At 41.7% G+C, this 19,505-nt stretch overlaps 1 protein-coding gene across 1 annotated transcript in view; it reads left to right on the top strand.

Annotated features, from left to right (window-relative positions):
- The window catches only part of HSD17B4 (hydroxysteroid 17-beta dehydrogenase 4), a 127,416-nt gene extending 117,793 nt beyond the window's left edge, over window positions 1–9,623 (top strand). The window contains exons 23-24 of the mRNA XM_060235553.1: window positions 2,882–3,009; window positions 9,226–9,623. Coding sequence (XP_060091536.1) covers window positions 2,882–3,009; window positions 9,226–9,315 — 218 coding nt within the window. The 3' untranslated portion in view covers window positions 9,316–9,623. The remainder of the gene's footprint in view (window positions 1–2,881; window positions 3,010–9,225) is intronic.
- Window positions 9,624–19,505: the final 9,882 nt, after the last annotated feature.

The following is a 19,505-nucleotide window of genomic DNA, read 5'->3' as shown; positions in this document are numbered from 1 at the left end:
TCTTGAGGGTCCCAGCTTGTCAAGATACCTAATTCTCAGTGTGGATACTTGGTAGATTGGAGCCATGAACAGGCAAGACAGCTTTTTCAGCAAACCTGAGAAAAACCCTAGCTTTGCACAAAAATCTGAAATCTAAAACATACAGACACATACACACTGGAAGAGTTAACCCCCCTCGAATAATAGAAACAGCATCTTTAGCTTTAAGAAATAAATGACGTCAGTTGCCATTGCTAGGCAACCACAGCAGTAATGCCAGCCTTGATTTCTGTCAGCAAAAGGCAGGGACCAGGGACAGGAGAGGAAACTGATGTAAACTCCTTTTAGTCCCCACTGTGGAAAAAGTGGGTGTAAATGAAATATTAAATATAGCTATGTTCAAACATTTTAATGGGTTTTTGCACTCTGTGATGGGGGGAAAGAGAGAAGGAAACTGCTTTGGAAATTTGCAAAATGTGAAAATGAATTGGCAAAACAAAATCTTGCTGTAGCATACTCCATTGCAAGCAACATGGTGCCTGACAGTTTATACGTCTTGTAGTAGATCATTTTGGCAGTGCATTTTGTGCAGGAAATGGGACTTCAGGAAAACAGACACTTTGAGGAATTGTTGGTGTTTCTAAAGAGAGGGTAGGTAGATACTTGGCTAAGATTTAAGATGCTGCTGAAATGGAACATTTGAAAATAAAACAGCTCTACAAAAGAGGGTATCCCACACTGAAACTAATTGGGTGGTGGGTTAAATGAAAAAGACACACCTGCATGCAAAAGAAAGTTATGAATCATATTGAGAAGAAATAATGGTACCTTTACTCAGATTGCAAAAACGTTAAATGAACACTGCAATCATTTTTTTGAAGTAACTGTTTCAAAAACGTTCATAGGAATTTCCCACCTTTATAAGTCCAGGGCAGTTAACATTTTTGTTTACAGTGTTTCTCTGTCAGTGCTTAGTTATGAAAAGAATCTGGCTTTTCTATTGAATTTGTTGGTACAGATCACTTAATAAATATTTTGAAAGCTGTGGACTTCCTTTATTCAAACACAAGCGTTCAACATTAATAATAAAATCATAGAGTTAAAAGGGACCTCTTGTCCAACCCCTTGCACAATGCAGGAAAATCACAAGTACCTCCCCCTGCCCTCCTTCTCTTGATCTGCCTAAGTTCACAGAATCAGCATTGCTGCTAAATGGCCATCTAGCTTCTGTTTAAAAATCTCCAAAGAAGGAGAGCCCACCACCTTGCAAGGAAACCTGTTCCACTGAGGAACCACTCTGTCAGGAAGTTCTTCCTAAAGTTTAACCAAAAACTCTTTTGATTTAATTTCAACCTGTTGGTTCTGGTCTGACCTTCTGGTGGGGAATAGAAAACAACTCACCATCAAGTACTTGAAGATCACCTCTCAGTCATCTCCTCTCCAGGCTAAGCATACTGACACTATACTTCTGTTGATACAGCCCAAAATTGCATTTGCCTTTTTAGCTACTGCATCACTCTGCTGATTCGTGTTCAGTGTAGGGTCCACTAAGACACCTAGGTCCTTTTCTCACACACTACTGCCAAGACAAGTCCCCCCTGTCCTATAATTATGCATTTGAGTTTTCCTACCTAAATGCAGAACTTTACATTTATCCCTGTTAAAATTCATTTTATTTGTTTTAGCAGTCTAGATTAAGCAACTTATATCATATTTCTGAGCAGATGTGTTGTTTTCTTGATAAAGAAAATTAGTACATTTTGCCTTTTCCTCATTATGAAGCACCAGAGTGCTAATTAGATGAGTTTCCTAGAAAGTTCTTCTGTGTAGTCTGTGGAAGTGCTGCAGTAGTTAATCCCATTTTAGTATAAGTATTTAGTTTGCTTGGTTCATTTTTACATAACTGTAAGTTGAATTAAGAAAGTGCTTAAGTGGCTTTAATATCCTAATTTCTAATAGCTGTTGGGTAGAATCCAGTGGCACCCTTCTGCCAATTACGGGTATCCTTCTGCCTGAAGAAGGCACCTTCCAATGGAGGAAGGCATCATGATTAACAGAGTGTAGTCACTGAATCCAATACATTAATGTTATCATTCTTTTGTGATTTCTGTGGGTTTTAAAAAAATATATTTTAGGTTTCCTCAGGGTTTGGGATAATTTTGTTTAATACAGTCTCCATGCATACAAATATTTGTTAGTTCTTCATTCAGTTGTTTCCTGTGAACAGCAGTTCCCCCCATCACCATCCCATTATTTACCACATTGCAAACTGTTAAAGGAATAAATTTTATAAAACTACATTATACACTTCTACAATTCTAAGCTGTGATTTCAACAAAGGGAATTTCCCAAATAAATCAGTTGTTGAAGCATGTGCCTAGCCTCTTCATTCAGATATTTAATTGAGGCAGATTACAGGATACCATGAAAATGGAAAATGCATGTCATTCTGTGAATGAAATTAAAAAGTACCCATGTCCTGGGGAAAGTACAAGTTGATAATTTAGAAGGTGCATTTTTCTCATAAATCCAGCCACTGAAGAGAAGAGCTTTGCCATAGCAGGTGATTGTAATGATTGGACAGGATGTGCATAATTAGGTAGATTTTATTACTTCTGTGTTAATAAAATAATTTAAGAACTTAATAGCTAGAAATCTGCACCAGGTGCTAATGGGAATGGTTTCCCCACTTCTGTTGTGACCTGAAGTTTCCTAACTGTTCAGGCTAACACTAAACTCAAGTCAAACCACTATTAAGAAATATTTTCCTAGTAAGTATGTAATTGTTTTTGCCTATATTGACTTTTTTTGCCAAATAAACAGATGAACAAGACAGAAATAACTAGTACTGTCTCAATTTATTTTTGCTTTGTCTTCCTATTGTAACCTTCCATTTCTCTAGCCATTGACTTAAAGAATGGCTCTGGAGAGTTATATAAAGGACCTGCCCAAGGCAAAGTGGATACCACTTTTACCTTGTCAGATGAAGACTTCATGGATGTGGCACTGGGCAACATCACCCCACAAAAGGTAAGGGCCCTGTTAACACTCAGCAGTAAAATATTGCCTGTTTAACTTGAATATGAATGTTACCATAACAGGTCTAGTTAACATATAATTAAGGAACTGCTGAAAATAACTTCAAAACAGTTAAGTAGCAACATGTTCCATGAGTATAATGTTAGTCATCTTGGACAATATCACTATGATTCCTATTCTGCTAAAATAGATTTCATAAAAAGTTCCATAAGTCATGTGTTACAACTTTGCTAATATATGGATAACTAAATATGTGTCTCAAGATAGCGCTCTATAGCCCTAAAGACAAGAGCCATGCAGTCACCTCACCAATGGTATAGCTATTGCAATAAGAGCTTTCTTGTTTTCTTCAAACACAATAGACAGTTGTAAAGTTGTCTTCTCTACTGATGTGAATAAGCAAGCCAGTATGTGCAGGAGCTGCATGTGAGCTAGAGTTGCCAAGTCCAATTTAAGAAATATCTGGGGACTTTGGGGGTGGAGCCAGAAGTCTTTGGGGGTGGAGCCAGGAGACATTGGGGGCGGAGCCGAGAGCAAGGGTGTAACAAGCATAATTGAACTTCAAGGGAGTTGTGGCCATCACATTTAAAGGGACTGCACAAATTTTTAAATGCCTTCCTTCCATAGGAAATAATGAAGGATAGCGGCACCTTCTTTGGGGGCTCATATAATTGGACCCCCTTGGCCAATCTTTTTGAAACTTGGGAGGTATTTTGGGGAGAGGCACTAGATGCTATACTGAAAATTTGGTGCCTCTATCTCAAAAAACAGCCCCCCCCAGAGCCCCCGATACCCGCAGATCAATTCCCCATCATTCCCTATGGGAATCGTTCATGGAAGTGCATGATGGCTCTTGGGGCGGGGCTTCCCCCACCAGCCAGCTGGGTGGGGGAGGGGGGAAGCCTGTAAAACCGGGGGATCCCCCTCTGGGACCTGGGGATTGGGAAGCCTAATGTGAACGTTAGAGTTCATTCTCACTTCTGGATCTCAAGTTTTGTTTTGCCTATTGGAACTTATTTATTCATTTTCTGATTTGTTTCTTATTCCATTTTCTCATGGGGCTGTCAACATGCAGTAAAAGTAGAAAGTCCTGACCTGGATAGTCCAGGCTAGTCTGATCTCATCAGATCTCAGAAGCTCAGCAGGATTGGCCCTGGCTAGTATTTGGATGGGAGGCCACGTTGCTACACCGAGGAAGGCAATGGCAAACCACCTCTGAACATCTCTTGCCTTGAAAACCTCTCAAGACCACCAAAAGATGGCTGCAACATGACAGGGGAAAAAACCCCTATAAAAGATAGTACTTAAGTAATACTTTAAAGGAAATGATCCTCAAATGGTACAAGAATGTAAACTGGAATTTTTATTATTACAGCTGAGAAACCTATGGTGAAATCAAAGGGAAAGAACAATGCTAGTCTCTGCTTTACTGTCACATCCTTCTCCTGGTCACCTTTTCCTCTGAGCTACCACCTTATCTTCTTTATGGTTACCACCTCCAGCTACCACATTTACTGTCTCAGGCCATATTTTGTGTTATAATAATAATAATATAATAATAAATTTTATTTGTACCCCGCCCTCCCCTGCCGAAGCAGGCTCAGGGCGGCTAACAATACGGTGACCAATGGTGCACCAACAATAAAACAGTTACATTAGAAACATTAAATTAAACATTGAATTAACCTTAAAAGCCTGAATTAAAACAATTAACTAAAACATATTAAACGCTATCCTTGAGACTCTTCTAGTTGATGCTGATGGCGGATTTTCAGTTATTCATAGGCTAATTTAAAAAGGGTGGTCTTGCAGGCCCTGCGGAACTGATCAAGATTCCGCAGGGCCCGCACCTCCTCTGGGAGTTGGTTCCAGAGATGTGGGGCTGCGGCCGAAAAGGCCCGAGAGCGAGTGTTCTGTAGTTTAATTTGTCTTGGCCCAGGGGTAGTCAGTCTGTTCTTTCCTACTGACCTCAGTGCTCTCTGGGGTTCATACGGGGAGAGACGGTCCTTCAGGTAGGCTGGTCCTCGGCCATATAGGGCTTTAAAGGTGATAACCAGCACTTTGTACTGGACCCGGTATACAATCGGTAACCAGTGCAGTTCGCGTAGCCCCGGCCGTACATGTTCCCATCTTGGGAGACTAAGTAGCAGCCTGGCCGCCGCGTTCTGCACTAGCTGTAACTTCCGGGTCCGGCACAGAGGCAGCCCCATGTAGAGGGCGTTACAGTAGTCCAATCGTGAGGTGACCGTCGCATGGATCACCGTTGCTAGGTCCCGACGCTCCAGGAAAGGGGCCAACTGCTTTGCCCGCCTCAGGTGGAAGAAAGCTGACTTGGCAGTGGCTGTTATCTGGGCCTCCATTGATAATGAAGGCTCCAGTAAGACACCCAGACTCTTCACCTGTTGCGCCGCCTTTAGCTGCACACCATCGAAGGTCGGGAGGGATATTTCCCCCCCTGGAGCGCCGCGACCCACACAGAGAACCTCTGTCTTTGCCGGATTCAGCTTCAGCCCACTCAGTCTAAGCCACGTTGCGATAGCCTGTAACGCCCGATCCAGGTCTTCCGGGGGGGAGGCGGGCCGGCCGTCCATTAGCAGATAGAGCTGGGTGTCATCTGCATATTGGTGGCAGCCCAGCCCAAACCTCCTGGCAATCTGGACAAGGGGGCGCATATAGATGTTAAATAACATCGGGGAGAGGACTGCTCCCTGAGGCACCCCACAATCTAGTGTGCGCCTCTGGGATCGTTCACCCCCGATCGCCACCCTTTGTCCCCGACCCATGAGGAAAGAGGAGAGCCATTGTAAAGCAGACCCCTTAACCCCAATGTCGGCGAGGCGGTGGATCAGTAGCCGATGGTCGACCGTATCAAATGCAGCCGACAGATCTAATAACATCAGCACTGCTACACCGCCTCGATCCAGTTGCCGTTGGAGGTCATCTGCCAAGGCGACCAAGACCGTCTTCGTCCCGTGGCCCGGTCGGAAGCCAGACTGGCACGGGTCTAGGACAGAAGCGTCATCTAGAAATCTCTGTAGCTGCAACGCCACTGCCCTCTCGATGATTTTACCTAAAAATGGTAAATTAGACACCGGTCGATAGTTCGCCAATTCGGCCGGGTCTGCTGTTGATTTTTTCAAGAGGGGGCGGACCAAGGCCTCTTTCAGAGGCGTTGGAAAACGCCCCTCTAAGAGGGATCTATTTATGATGTCCCGTAGAGGACATCTAAGCTCCCTCTGGCAAGATTTAATCAGCCAGGAGGGGCAAGGGTCCAGATCGCATGTTGTTGGGCGAGCAGCGGAGAGAATTCCATCAACTTCTTCCAGGCTGAGTGGGTCGAAGTGGTCCAGCAGTAAATCCGAAGACAGGCGCGGAGCCTCAGTCTGACTTACTGTATCTAATGTGATAGGTAGGTCTTGGCGGAGTGATGAGATTTTATCTGCAAAATATTTCGCAAATGCCTCACAGCCTATCTCCAATTCTCTAACGTTTGGTTTGCCTTGTGGCAGTGTTATAAGATCTCCAATTACCCTAAATAATTGTGCTGGGCGCGAATTTGCAGATGCAATCTTGGCTGCAAAGTATTAATAAGGCAAGTGTTAATAAGTGTTAATAAGGCATGACCTTGTGAGACTTCAAGCTTTGTTTTGTTGCTGTAGTGACCACAATTGAAAGAGGCCACCTGGCTGATGATTCAGTGTGAGGGCTTGGTGTGAGGGCCTTAAACCTGGCAGTGGGTTGACAACCCGGAATGGCAACACTGATATCCAGAGAGACACCCCTGGACAGATACCCAAACATTGCACCCCTGGAATGTGATATTGCAATGTAACCCTGGAATATGAAAATTATACAGCAATGCCCATCTGAACTGGGATGGTCTCTTTTCCACAGAAGAGAGGCAAAACTCAGTCCAATTTCTAGGCCCCTAGGCAGGCTGGAATGACATCAAATTTGGTTCACAGGCTTGGCAGACATCTTGGCTGTGCTGAAAGGCTAAAGAAACAACCATTTTCTGATCCTGGAAATGGAGAAATCCAGGCCCAAAGAAGGATATTGTGGGCAAAGCTGTAAAAACTCCTTCACCCCTTTTGGCAACCTCTTTCAAGTCCTATTCTCAAAACATAAAAACAATATAAGGGATACAAGAGCCCCTGCAACACTTAAACAAATGGTCTATATGTATGGTCTGATATTCCTCAGGAAAGACAGCAGAAACACAAAGGTTAAGTACCATATTGTTGGGTAAATGTGTGCTTTATCTGTAATCTGATTTCACATTTCTGCCAGGGAATATGAGTTCTATAGAATCTCTATTTTTCTTTAATTACTGCTAAAGGCTGTCAAAGTCAAACCATCTCCTGAACACGTGATGAATGACTATCCATCCTGACAAGTAGAGAGAGATCTGTCACCTCTTGTGAGCTTCAAAGGAACCAGCCTCAGCAATACCAGGGCCATAAACTCATTTGGCCAAACTAATTAAGATTCCTCTTTTGGGGGTTTGTGCATATAACACCCTGCTTTCTCATTGGATATTTGGTTTTTGACACTCTGCTTTCTCATTGGACACTTGGACCTCTTGATGTGACGTAACTTACCCTAGAAAACAGGCCACCCTACCTGTCAAGTGTGTGCATCTTTCCATCCTCCCATCCTCTTCCTGTGCATCCTTCCTGCCTCCCAGCCTTCCCTCCATCCATCCCTTCCCACCTTTAAACCGCCCCCCCCCCCCCGATCTCAGGAGAAATCTCTCTCCAGAGGTCTCTGGCATTCTCTGACCAGCCTACTCTGCAAGAACTAGGTATTGTATCAATCCCCCCCACACTTATTCAGCTAACTTCTGTAATTCCTCTTGTATACTTGAAAATTATTTGATTGGGATGTAACCATTTGAAAATCATTTCCTATAATAAAATCCGTTAATTTAACCAAAGGATTATTTCCGTAAACACTGGCAGAGATCCTGCTTTACCTCACCTCTTGCAGCCTCCTGCAAGAGGTGAGGTAAAGCTGCTTTACCTCACATTTTGAGCTAAGAAATATTAATATTCCGCAATAAAAAGCTGGTTGAGGTAACAACACAAGATAGTGCTTAATGGGGAGCAGAGCTTTTTTTGAGCAGGAACTCACAGGAACACAGTGCCTAATAGTCCCTGCTGGGCTTTTCCTACCAAAAGAGTCCTGTGCTAAACAATGGTGATGTCAGGGGGTGTGGTCTAATATGCAATGAGTTCCTGCTGGGGAGGTTTGGTTTTTTCATTGTGTGCATCATGGGTAGAGTTGAATTTTTCTGATATTTTGGGTGGCAGGTTTCTCTTGTTTTCAGAATTTTCATTGTTAGTTGTTTGAATTTCATGACCCAAATGGAACGAGCTGTTCACATAGCAATTACAAATGGGGAATATTGGTGGTGGGAAGAAGATAGGAGAAGGAAAGGTATTGTTCATTGTGCCACTTGCTTCTTTATGTCCCTACTACTGGCATGCCTTTCTCAAGTTTTCCACTGGGCTTCTTAACTTAAAGTAACCCAACCCTGGTTGGACCAGAATGTTCCCCAGTCTAGGTGGGCTGGCATTGTGTTCATTCTTGGGCTCGGAGGGAGCTCACAGCCTGACACCAGCTAGTTAATAGATCTGATCCAGGTGCTAACCAAAGGACATGGAAAGCAGTCATACATTCAGGGATTATGTATATTATGCCATAGTAACACATTTAATTGCAGTAGTTTAACTTTCTGCTAAAAATTGCCTCTTCATGGTCAAGCCACTAGTTAAAACAAAAAAAAAGCATTCAGCAAGAATGAAGATATGATTCAGTTGACTATTTAGCTTTACACTTCTTGTTAACCATAAGAAATGCTGAATTCAAGGGGAAATTGGTGGATAGGTATATGATTATGTGCTTAAAGGAAATACTGGAGAAGGGGGGATAAGCTGAAATTATATTTTTGAGTATGTTGAATGCCCTAGAAGGCCTGTAACTGACTATTCAAAATTATTCTGGTCCTTTAGTTGAAGGAAGTGGATCCTGGTCATTTCAGTAGGTTTGACCTGTGTGTCTATTGTGTTTTTTTAGTTTGGTCTTCTGCTTGGTTCCTAGTTAAAGTCTCTCATGCAACTGTTTTTAAAAAAGCAACTCTGAGAGAGTGGACTGAATGTCTAATCGTCCCTCCTCCCCACCCCCTCACCCCACTTCTTGCTGTAGGCATTCTTCTCTGGAAAACTAAAAGTTAAAGGAAACATCATGCTGAGCCAGAAACTGGAGATGATTCTCAAAGACTACGCAAAGCTGTGAATTCCCTGCTGGATTGAATTAGCCTAGGAAGAACAAAGGAGTGGTTTCCTCTATGACATCCTGAATCCTTATGCTAATTCTGCATTAGATACTTTCTGATACACTTTACTACTAATGTGCAAGTTGCCTTGATACTTTTAGATTTACATAGCTGATGTGGATGTGACAGGTTAATAGGTCTCTCTTCTTCAATTCGAGCCTTTATCACTTTATATTTTTTCCTCAGAATTTATTCCAATTAAAACATGTAATTAATATATTTCGATATTGGTCTAAACATAATTAAATCAAACATACTTTGATACTTCCTTCATGTTTCTGGTTCTTTTCATTTCTACTGATCAGGGGTGGGGATAAAGGTATGTCATCTTGGTTTAAGAAGAAGAACTGGATTTATACCTCACCCTTCACTCAGGTCGTTTTCGCACTCACCTTAATCAGCAGCGACGACCCTCTTCACTGCGCAGGATCTGCGCGGATTTCGCACTAATTGCCGCGGAGCACCCAGAAGAGCCGGAAAGTCCCGGCGCTTTTGCGGCGCAAATGGAAACTGGGTTTTGGCGGTTTCCGTTTGCGCCGCAAAAGCGCCGGGACTTTCCGGCTCTTCTGGGTGCTCCGCGGCAATTAGTGCGAAATCCGTGCAGATCCTGCGCGGTGAAGAGGGTCGTCGCTGCTGATTAAGGTGAGTGCGAAAACGACCTCAGAGTGGCTTACAATCTCTCTCCCTTCTCCCCAGAACAGACATCCTGTGAGATAGGTGGGGCTGAGGGGGCTCTGAGAGAACTGACTGACCCAAGGTCATCCAGTTGGTTGCATGTGGATAAGTGGGGAATCAAACCCGGTTCTCCAGATTACAGTCTGCTGCTCTTAACTGCTACATCATACTGAAACACCCAATGTTTTATTTTCCAAATAGGTAAAAAATTGGGGGGTGTTAACATTCTTTATGGAACCCAAAACATTGCCCTCCACCTGTTCAGATGTCATTTTACTTGAGTCCCTGATTACCCTTCCCACTATCAGATTTCCTTGCCTTTCAGAGTTGGTTGTGTTAGTTTGATTCTCAGGATTTCTTCTGATTTTCTCATACTTAGTACTCTGTTGCATCTGGGCCTTCTGCCCCTGTTCCATACAAAAGGATTTCGGGTTCACCTTCATACAGGGCTAGGATCCTTTTGATGCAGGGCAAAAAAGGTGGCAAGAACATAAGAGAAGCCATGTTGGATCAGGCCAGTGGCCCATCCAGTCCAACACTCTGTCACACAGTGGCGAAAAAAATTATATGTATATATATACACACACATACATATACACACTGTGGCTAATAGCCACTGATGGACCTCTGCTCCATATTTTTATCTAACCCCCTTTTGAAGCTGTCTATGCTTGTAGCTGCCACCACCTCCTGTGGCACATTGATGAACACGGGTTATTGAGGAAGACTCAGCATTGCCTCACTATCCTGTTACATTTCTTTGAGGGGGTAAACAAACATGTGGACAAAGGAGACCCAATAGATGTTTACCTTGACTTCCAGAAAGCTTTTGATAAAGTTCCTCATCAAAGACTCGAGAGTCATGGAGTAAAAGGACAGGTCCTCTTGTGGATTAAAAACTGGCTAATTAATAGGAAGCAGAGGGTATAAATGAGCAGTCTTCGCAGTGGAGAACGGTAAGCAGTGGGGTGGCCGCAGGGCTCAGTACTGGGTCCCATGCTCTTTAACTTGTTCATAAATGATTTGGAGTTGGGAGTGAGCAGTGAAGTGGCCAAGTTTGCAGATACACTAAATTGTCCAGGGTGATGAGAACCAGAGAGGATTGTGAGGCATTCCAAAGGGATCTGTTGAGGCTGGGTGAGTGGGCGTCAATGTGGCAGATGAGGTTCAATGTGGCCAAGTGCTAAGTAATGCACATTGGGGCCAAAAATCCCAGCTACAAATACAAGTTGATGGGGTGTGAACTGTCAGAGACTGACCAAGAGAGAGATCTTGGGATCGTGGTAGATAACTCACTGAAAATGTCAAGACAGTGCGATTGCAATAAAAAAGGCCAATGCCATGCTGGCAAGTATTAGGAAGGGAATTGAAAACAAATCAGCCAGTATCATAATGTCCCTGTATAAATCGATGGTGCGGTCTCATTTGGAATACTGTGTGCAATTCTGGTCACTGCACCTCAAAAAGGATATTATAGCACTGGAAAAAGTGCAGAAAATGTCAACTAGAATGATTACAGGTTTGGAACACTTTCCCTATGAAGAAAGGTTAAAACGCTTGGGGCTCTTTAGCTTGGAGAAACGTTGCATGCGGGGTGACATGATAGAGGTTTACAAGATATTGCATGGGATGGAGAAAGTAGAGAAAGAAGTACTTTTCTCCCTTTCTCACAATACAAGAACTCGTGGGCATTCGATGAAATTGCTGAGCAGTCAGGTTAAAACATAAAAGGAAGTACTTCTTCACGGAAAGGGTGATTAACATGTGGTACTTCGGGAACTGAAGGAGACATGGGTAAAGGCCATCTGGTATGTCTCTTAAGAGGTACAGTTCATGATCTCAGATAGGATGAAATTGGGATGTCTTTAAAAGGGGAAGGAGATAATAACAGCTGGATAAAGATGAGGACTGGAAAACATTGACTAATTGTTTAAAGTGCCAGTTCTGGGTCAGGTAGGACTTTTCCAATTATACCTTTTTTTCCCAGTTGATTGAATGATATCAAATGTGGTCCTGCTTCATGTTCTGGTTTTCTTCCTTTTCTATGCTGAATTTTGTTCTGACCAGCATAGGAGCAAGCAAGCGAGTCTCAGCATCAAGACAGGGAAAATGGTAGCAGCACGGCACTGGGTTTTTGAGGCAAATTTACGTTAATCTGCTTTACATCTTACTTTTTTGCATCCCCTTAAGAACAGTATTGGGAGGGGCATGTTGGGCTTCAGCAGAGGAGGGGTAAGGAAGTCATGCTCTGCAGGTGGAAATCTTTCTGCTGTTGAATCGTTTAGCTGGAACCCAGCTATGATGTGCTTTCCTCAGTACAAAGTTTCTCAACTTTTGCAAACTGTTGGTATACCGTAGTAAGGGGCAACATTTCAAGCAAACCATGTTTTTTATACAAGCAGAAAGATGCAGTGTGTACAAAAACTTTAATAGATTCAACACATGAATATATCCTAAATTGCTGTGTCTGCCTATTAAAGGAAGAAAGCAATGCAGTGATTTAGGGTGATATATAAAAAGCCTTTTTATTGAACAATTGATACATTTATCCAAATAAGTTTTGCCTGCTGTCTCTAGCAAGAATTCTGTGCCTCTCCCCTGTTGTTTGTTGTTAAGCCCTATTTTCAGCAGGCTAACTGAAGTATCACAGCTCTTAAGTGACCCATGTAATGCCCTTCAAATAACATGTAGGAATGGAAGTGAAAATGGGGAAAGCTCACAATATGTTTCTTAGAGTCAAACCCAGTCACCTGCTGCTGAAGATTTGCTCTTCATTAGGGTATTCTGGAGGATTTCTCTTCACCTAAGAATTGTCCTTAGGAATCAACAGATATCTGCACTTCAGATTTCTAGTGCATTCCTTATTAAAGAATCACATTAAAAATGGTTGGGAACTTTGCAGTTCTTACTTCTTAAGTTGTAGCAAGCTTTGAATATATGATCTTCTGAATACCATTTCAATAGACTGATGTTGATTCAACTGAACTAAGTCATGGTTCTGTGGAACTGTGAAGTTACCTATAGGGAGCACAGGTGAATTAATTCCTTAAGTTTTAAGAACACTTTTAAAGTACATCATGGTGGTTCTAACTCTGAGGATGGGAAACTCTGTTACTGCATTCGAGTCCCGTGGGATGTTTCAATCCTACTAATCTCTTGGATGACAGAGGTCAGGTCAGAAGTGAACCAGAGCCATCTGTGCAGTCTTGTGGAGAATCCAAGGGTATAATAGGGAGTGCTTTCAGCAGTGCTGAATGAGGAAAGGAACATTTTTCAAGCCAGTTCTTCTAATTAAAATTTGCAACAAAATCATATTTGTTTTCTTATTTGTATTCTAACAATCCCCAGCTATGGAATTGTAGGTTTTAGCTAAAATAGTTAGTGCCTTCAATATGCAAGCTTTTTACTTAATTGCCTTAGAATTAATCAAAGCTTAACCCAGCATTGAAAATCTGCAACTAGTTTTGTGAGTGTGAATGCTTGGCTTTTAGTTTGATTTTCTTCAAAAAGCCCTTGCCACTGGGAGTATACTGTTGAAAGAGAAGAGATTTTACAATGCCACTGGGCTTATGGGATCTTGGAAGCAAAAAAAAAAAAAATGAACTTCAAAATTCTCAAATCAAATTCTGATATTTAGCTTAAGGTTGAAGTTGCAGAAAAATGCATTTGCACTTTGTCTAAGGTACTCAATCGGTAATGCAGAAAGATGGCTGTGCCACCTAGGTACATCATTCTGCAAGCAGCTTCATAAAAATAAATGGGAGGGGGCTAGTATTCAGGTATAAAGAGAAAGGATGCACTCCCCAACTATGGGATCTTGTCATCTGCTGGTCATGCAAGTATCGTGTTTAGTACTGAATTCAAACCTTGTTAAAAAAAAAAACCCACAGTGTCCTTGTGCTGTGTCAGCAGTTGACAGACTGATTCAAGAAAATATTTTCTTGTCCTTACAGATGAACAAAGATGTCAGAAATTTTTGGAAGACTTTAAAAGTATAGATGTTCCTCCAGGCATCTGTGTGGTCACTCAGAATTTAAATTTTCAAGCATGGCAGTTGTGGTTTCAGAAACAAGTCCTTTTTTAGTTTTATAACATTCACACTTCTCTTGCATTTATGTCTTGTTCATTTACACGCTTCTCTAGCCATATGAATTCACCTAGAGATTATCCCACAAACTTGTTATCTATTTGGCTTATCCAAATTCTGTATTTTGAATCTAATAAACATTACAAAGTTCATATTTTATCACTCTTCTCTTTAACTGATCATCAGTCTTTGCAGAATATAAATGGCAGAAAGTTGGCTGGGAAATTTTGCTGCATGTTGGACTTATTTTCCTTTGTCAGGACACCTACATCTGTTAAACAAAAGCTCATAACTAAAGAGGCACTAAACTCTTCTTGGAAAAACAAAGGACAACCAGGAATATTGTTATATCAGCTGTAAGAACAAGAGATAAATGTATGCTGTGTGACTGCAACACAAAGAATGTGAGCCATATGTGTGGTGATATGCCCATGAATCAAACATAACTATCTTATCTGCAAAACCTTCCTCTGACCAAACAAGACATGGTACCTGCAGGAGGACATGCTGAATGGATATATTTCAAGTAGGTGAATTTATGAGTGCTTTCTTACTGTGTGTGACTGGGCTTTGGTTAAGATTCTTATTTTCTGTCAAGTTCACCCAGCCTTAGAAAGAAGCACCGGCGTTTTAATTTTACACTTGGTTCCCCAATCTTGTTAGCACTTTCTGAATGCATTCAAAGACAACTTTCATGTAGTGGCATACACCAAACCAATTTCAGCCTGGTAGAGAAATTTGATTGTAGAATGTGTCCATCACTACTCTTGAGATAATTACATTTTGAAATAGCATGGCAGCTCTTCCCTACAGGATCTGTAGTCTGGCCTTGCCTTGCTATGCCTTTCTTTAAAATAAAGATGCAATAACTTCCACAATCTCAGAAAACACTTTTATTTGCAGAAGAAAGTTAATGGCAAATACACATGAAGTATATACTTTTATTTTTAGTGTTTCAGGTTAGATTTAATATTTTTCCTACTCTCCGAGAGAAAACAAGGAGAAAGGGAAATAAGTACATGCAAACAGGTATGCAGAGCTTCAAGAGCAGCCCATGATGGACAGTAAGCAACAAGAATGAAATATCAGTAATTTGTTGTAAATATACATTCTAGTGGAGGCAACTCAGAGGAACAATCAGGTTATAAGAGGCAGATTTGTAGCCTGGGGATGCTGCTGAGTTCTGGCCTATATCTGGAGGCCAAGGTCTTTTCTATGAAACATAGCAACTTTTACAATTGCAGCTGTTATGCCAGCCATGGCCATTCTTCCAAAAGCATGATCTGTTCACAGTGATCCATGTTCTAATCACATCCAGGTTATATCTCCAAACATATAAAAATGCATTCCAGGGCCAGATCTGGGGGGGGGGGGCAGAGGGGGTGCTTGCCCTGGGCACCAACAGAGGTGGGGCGCCAAATTGGGTATGGAGCCCATTGTATTCTATGGGAGCATAAGAGAATGTACCATAAAGGGGCACCATTTTTTAATTTTGCCCCCCCCTTCAAAAATGTAGATCCGGTCCTGATGCATTCATGCACAATTGTCATCTATATGCCATACATTCAAATGCCATACATCCATACCATACACTCAAAAGTTGTAAGGTCCTCAATCCGTTGGGTTATGGGAAGTGGGCATTTATCACTTGAATATTGCAATGTAAGTCTTTTAGCAACAGTAAGGGCACAGAGGATATTTGGCTGTACAAAAGGATGAATGAAAGAAGCACATTGACAAGGACAAAACGCCAAGGTTTAGGATGAGAGTATTTTTAGGGACAGTGGAATAAATGTCTTGATAGGAAGATAATGATGAGTTGAATACTGAAGCTGCAAAATCATAGGTGTTGGAGCAAGTGATACAGGGGGAAGCCACTACATCAGTCATGGAAAGATAAAGTTGCAGAGTGTGAGAAAGGAAGTCATTACACAGAAGGAACTCCACAAAAATAATTTCACAGAACAGAGGCTGGAGAAGTTCTTGGGGAAGAACAAAATCAAGGTTATTCCCTGAGTAAGGATAAGTTAGTCTAAAGGTAGATATTAGGGCTCATAATTATTAGGAAGGAAGGTTCCCACTCTCCTGGGTTTCTACAAACTTTGCAAAACTGAATTTTCAAGAGGCTTTTCTACACAGGCAATGGAGTAGCATTGTTACAAAAGGCTTCACAAAGTTACTTGGATAAATTATTGGGGACTGTGGTCTACAACTGTGTATAGTTTGCTGTGGGTTGACTTATGTTGTATAATTTTGCATCATTTTGTGTGTCATGTTAATGGTTACACTTTGTTTCACTTCTGTTTTTTAGACTTCTGATTGGATTTACAACCTAAGTCCTATGCCATTATTTATTGAATGTCACTTCTTTTTGATTGTATTGAATGTCTTAAGGGCAGAATCAAAAACATATTGATTTTTTGTGAAATTTGCCTTGAGTTTGATCCCGACGGAAGCTAGGTTCAGATAGCTGGCTCAAGGTTGACTCAGCCTTCCATCCTTCTGAGGTCGGTAAAATGAGTACCCAGCTTGCTGAGGGTGAAGTGTAGATAACTGGGGAAGACAATGGCAAACCACCCCGTAAAAAAGTCTGCCATGAAAACGTCATGATGCGACATCACCTCAGAGTCGGAAATGTCTGGTCCTTGCACAGGGGACTGCCTTTACCTTTAATTTGCCTTGAATCCCAGTAAGAAAGGCAGACTATAAATGGTAAATAAATAAATATTGGTAAAATGTCCAAGAAAAATGTGGGAAGTTTTTAGAAACAGAATGATAAGCCAAATGCCATGACAGTTATGAGAAGAGACCATATTGGACAGCACCTATACTCAAAGGGAAGGAGTAGGGAATATATTTCAAGTTAAATTGCAATGGGACAGGGATTGAAACTAGCGGAATTTATAAAAGAGAAAGCTAATGCTGCCACCACCATACATAGAATTGGAAATATGTGTTGAAGAATGATATTAAAAAATCAGAAGAAGTCATAATGATAGCAGGGGAACCAAGTTTCAGTGAGGGCGATAGCTGTAGACATGAAAAATAGAAAACTCCTGGTGGACAGCTGACTTCTTAGTGAAGGAATGCCAGTTCCAAAGGCATTGGAAGAAGGGAAGAAATGAAGGAAAATGCTGCTATAGAAGATATCCAGGGAAAGGTTATATTCTCATCCCCCCTCTGAAATGCACCCACCTTTTTCCAGATCTTTCAAGTGTCCTTTCTTTTTTTTCTTTCAGGAGGTTGCTACAGAGGAAATGTGTCACCTCTTATGTACATTCATGTGATCTATGATACAGGTTGTGTCAGCGGCATTACTTTGTGAGGTGTAGTTGTGAAGGCTGTGTGTGTTTGTGTGTGTGAGAGAGAGAAGCAAAGCTTTTCAAGCAATTGAATACAAAGTTTAGAGTTGGGATTTGAAAATGCACTCTTTGCTAAATGGCAAGCGCAACTGAAATGGAATAAAGTATCTCCAACTTTTCCCATTGTGTTTTCTCTATAAAGTAGGAGCAGCTTTCATTCATGCTCTTGATGGCACTGGCTATCCTCATTGTCTAAAGTAGTTGATTACACAGAAAAATGCATGAAGTTGATAAGAGATTTTTCTACAGGGTAATTACTTTTGTGTTACATTCTTCTGAAAAGGCAAAGGAACATGAGTCTTATCAGTAATTAATATATTCCGTACCATAAATAATGCTATGTTAATCAGAAATATTGTTTCTTTACTTTTTTAATTGAGTTAGAGAAAAATGGTGCACCTTAAGAAATCTATTATTTGATGTCTTTTTGATCATGAAAAAATATGCAAATAAGCGCTCAGTATGAAATTCTAATTAGCTGAACATGCATTGTTATATGAAATCGGAGGAATTAATTAAACACTGAATTAAGTTTAGGCATCCTTTGGAACTCTTCATCCATTTTGGGGGTTTTAATGAAAAGGATTGACATACACAAGAGGGACTGGATAGCTCATAATTCAGTATATTCAGCCTTTTTCAGAAAATAAGAGAGGCTGCTTATCTGTAGGACAGCTGGGCTCTCATGACTCTCCTGCCAGTAGTGGGCACTTTGTCTGCTGAATGCATTCTGGATCTTTTGGATTACCTTGAAATCCCCAAGGTATTTTGCCATAGCAGGAGCCTCAAAACTGTGCTCTAATAGACAAAAATAGGTGTCAACCTGTAATACCATCAATTGCATTTTGCAGCTTTGTAGATATGTTTTGCTACTGTTACATAGACCCTGATATTATACTCACCATAAACAGACAAACAACAGTAGCAGCCTTCATTTTTTCACAGGAAAGAAGTTTTAGCAGAGGAATTTTCAAAGTAAAAAAATGAGAGAGTTCTTATAGGGTTTTGTAGAATCTTTCGGGCTCAAGTGCCGTGTTCTACTGGAAGTTTTCCTTCCAGACGTTTCATTCTCAGCTGCAGAGAACATCCTCAGTGGCATTGCAGCTGGAGCAGGTGCTCTGACCTTCTTGGCTGCTGTGCATTGAGTGGGGCCAGGGCTGCTGGAGAGCTGATATTTATAGGCTGGAGGGGGTGTGATGAAAAGGGCAATTGGTTCGTGGATGTGCCCATTGTTTGGTGGGGCTTCCTGGAAGGGTAGTGATAAGGAAACTGGCTGTTGAATGTGACCATTGTTCTGTGTTAATTGCTGGGAGGGTTGGAAGGTGTGTGAAGATAAGGAAGATGGTTATTGACTATGCTGATTGTTCTGTGTAATGTGCTGGTTGTTCTGTGACTTTCTGCAATTTATAGTCTGTAGGGTGTTTTGCAGAGCTGGGTACCAAGATTGGTGGATGGAAATGCCTTCTTCCTTTCTGTTAAAATTGTGCTGGTGTTTGTAAATCTCAATAGCTTCTCTGTTCAGGCGGGTATGATAATGTGAGACCGTAGAAAGGACTTCAGATCTTTCAAAGTGGATGACGTGGTCTCCTTCTTGAAATGCATGTTCAGCTACAGCTGATTTTTCTGGCTGAAACAAGCGACAGTGTCTCTTGTGTTCGGTGAGACGGGTGTTGATACTGCGTTGAGTAGTGCCAATGTAGACTGCACCACAGGAGCAGGGTATTTTGTAGACTCCAGAGGTTGAAAGTGGATCTCTCATATCTTTGGCTGAGCACAGCATGCGGCGGATCTGTTGTGTGGGCTTGAAGACTGTGTCAACATTGTGGCGTTTGAGAATTTTGCCAATGCAGTCGGTGACAGATTTTATGTAGGGCAGGAAGGCTGTACCCACATTTGTGTGTGGCTCGGGATTTGGTGTGGATGGTCTCCTGGGATGGAGGGCTCTTCTCATTTCTTGTTGGGAGTATCCATTGGCCTGCAGTGACTGTTTGAGGTGGTGTAGTTCCTGTTAGAGTTGGCTTGGTTC

The sequence above is a fragment of the Heteronotia binoei genome, chromosome 4 (assembly GCF_032191835.1).
Source record: "Heteronotia binoei isolate CCM8104 ecotype False Entrance Well chromosome 4, APGP_CSIRO_Hbin_v1, whole genome shotgun sequence".
Classification (NCBI taxonomy): domain Eukaryota; kingdom Metazoa; phylum Chordata; class Lepidosauria; order Squamata; family Gekkonidae; genus Heteronotia; species Heteronotia binoei.
The sequence above is the reverse complement of the archived record's forward strand: the minus strand, read 5'-3'. Positions and strand labels throughout refer to the sequence as shown.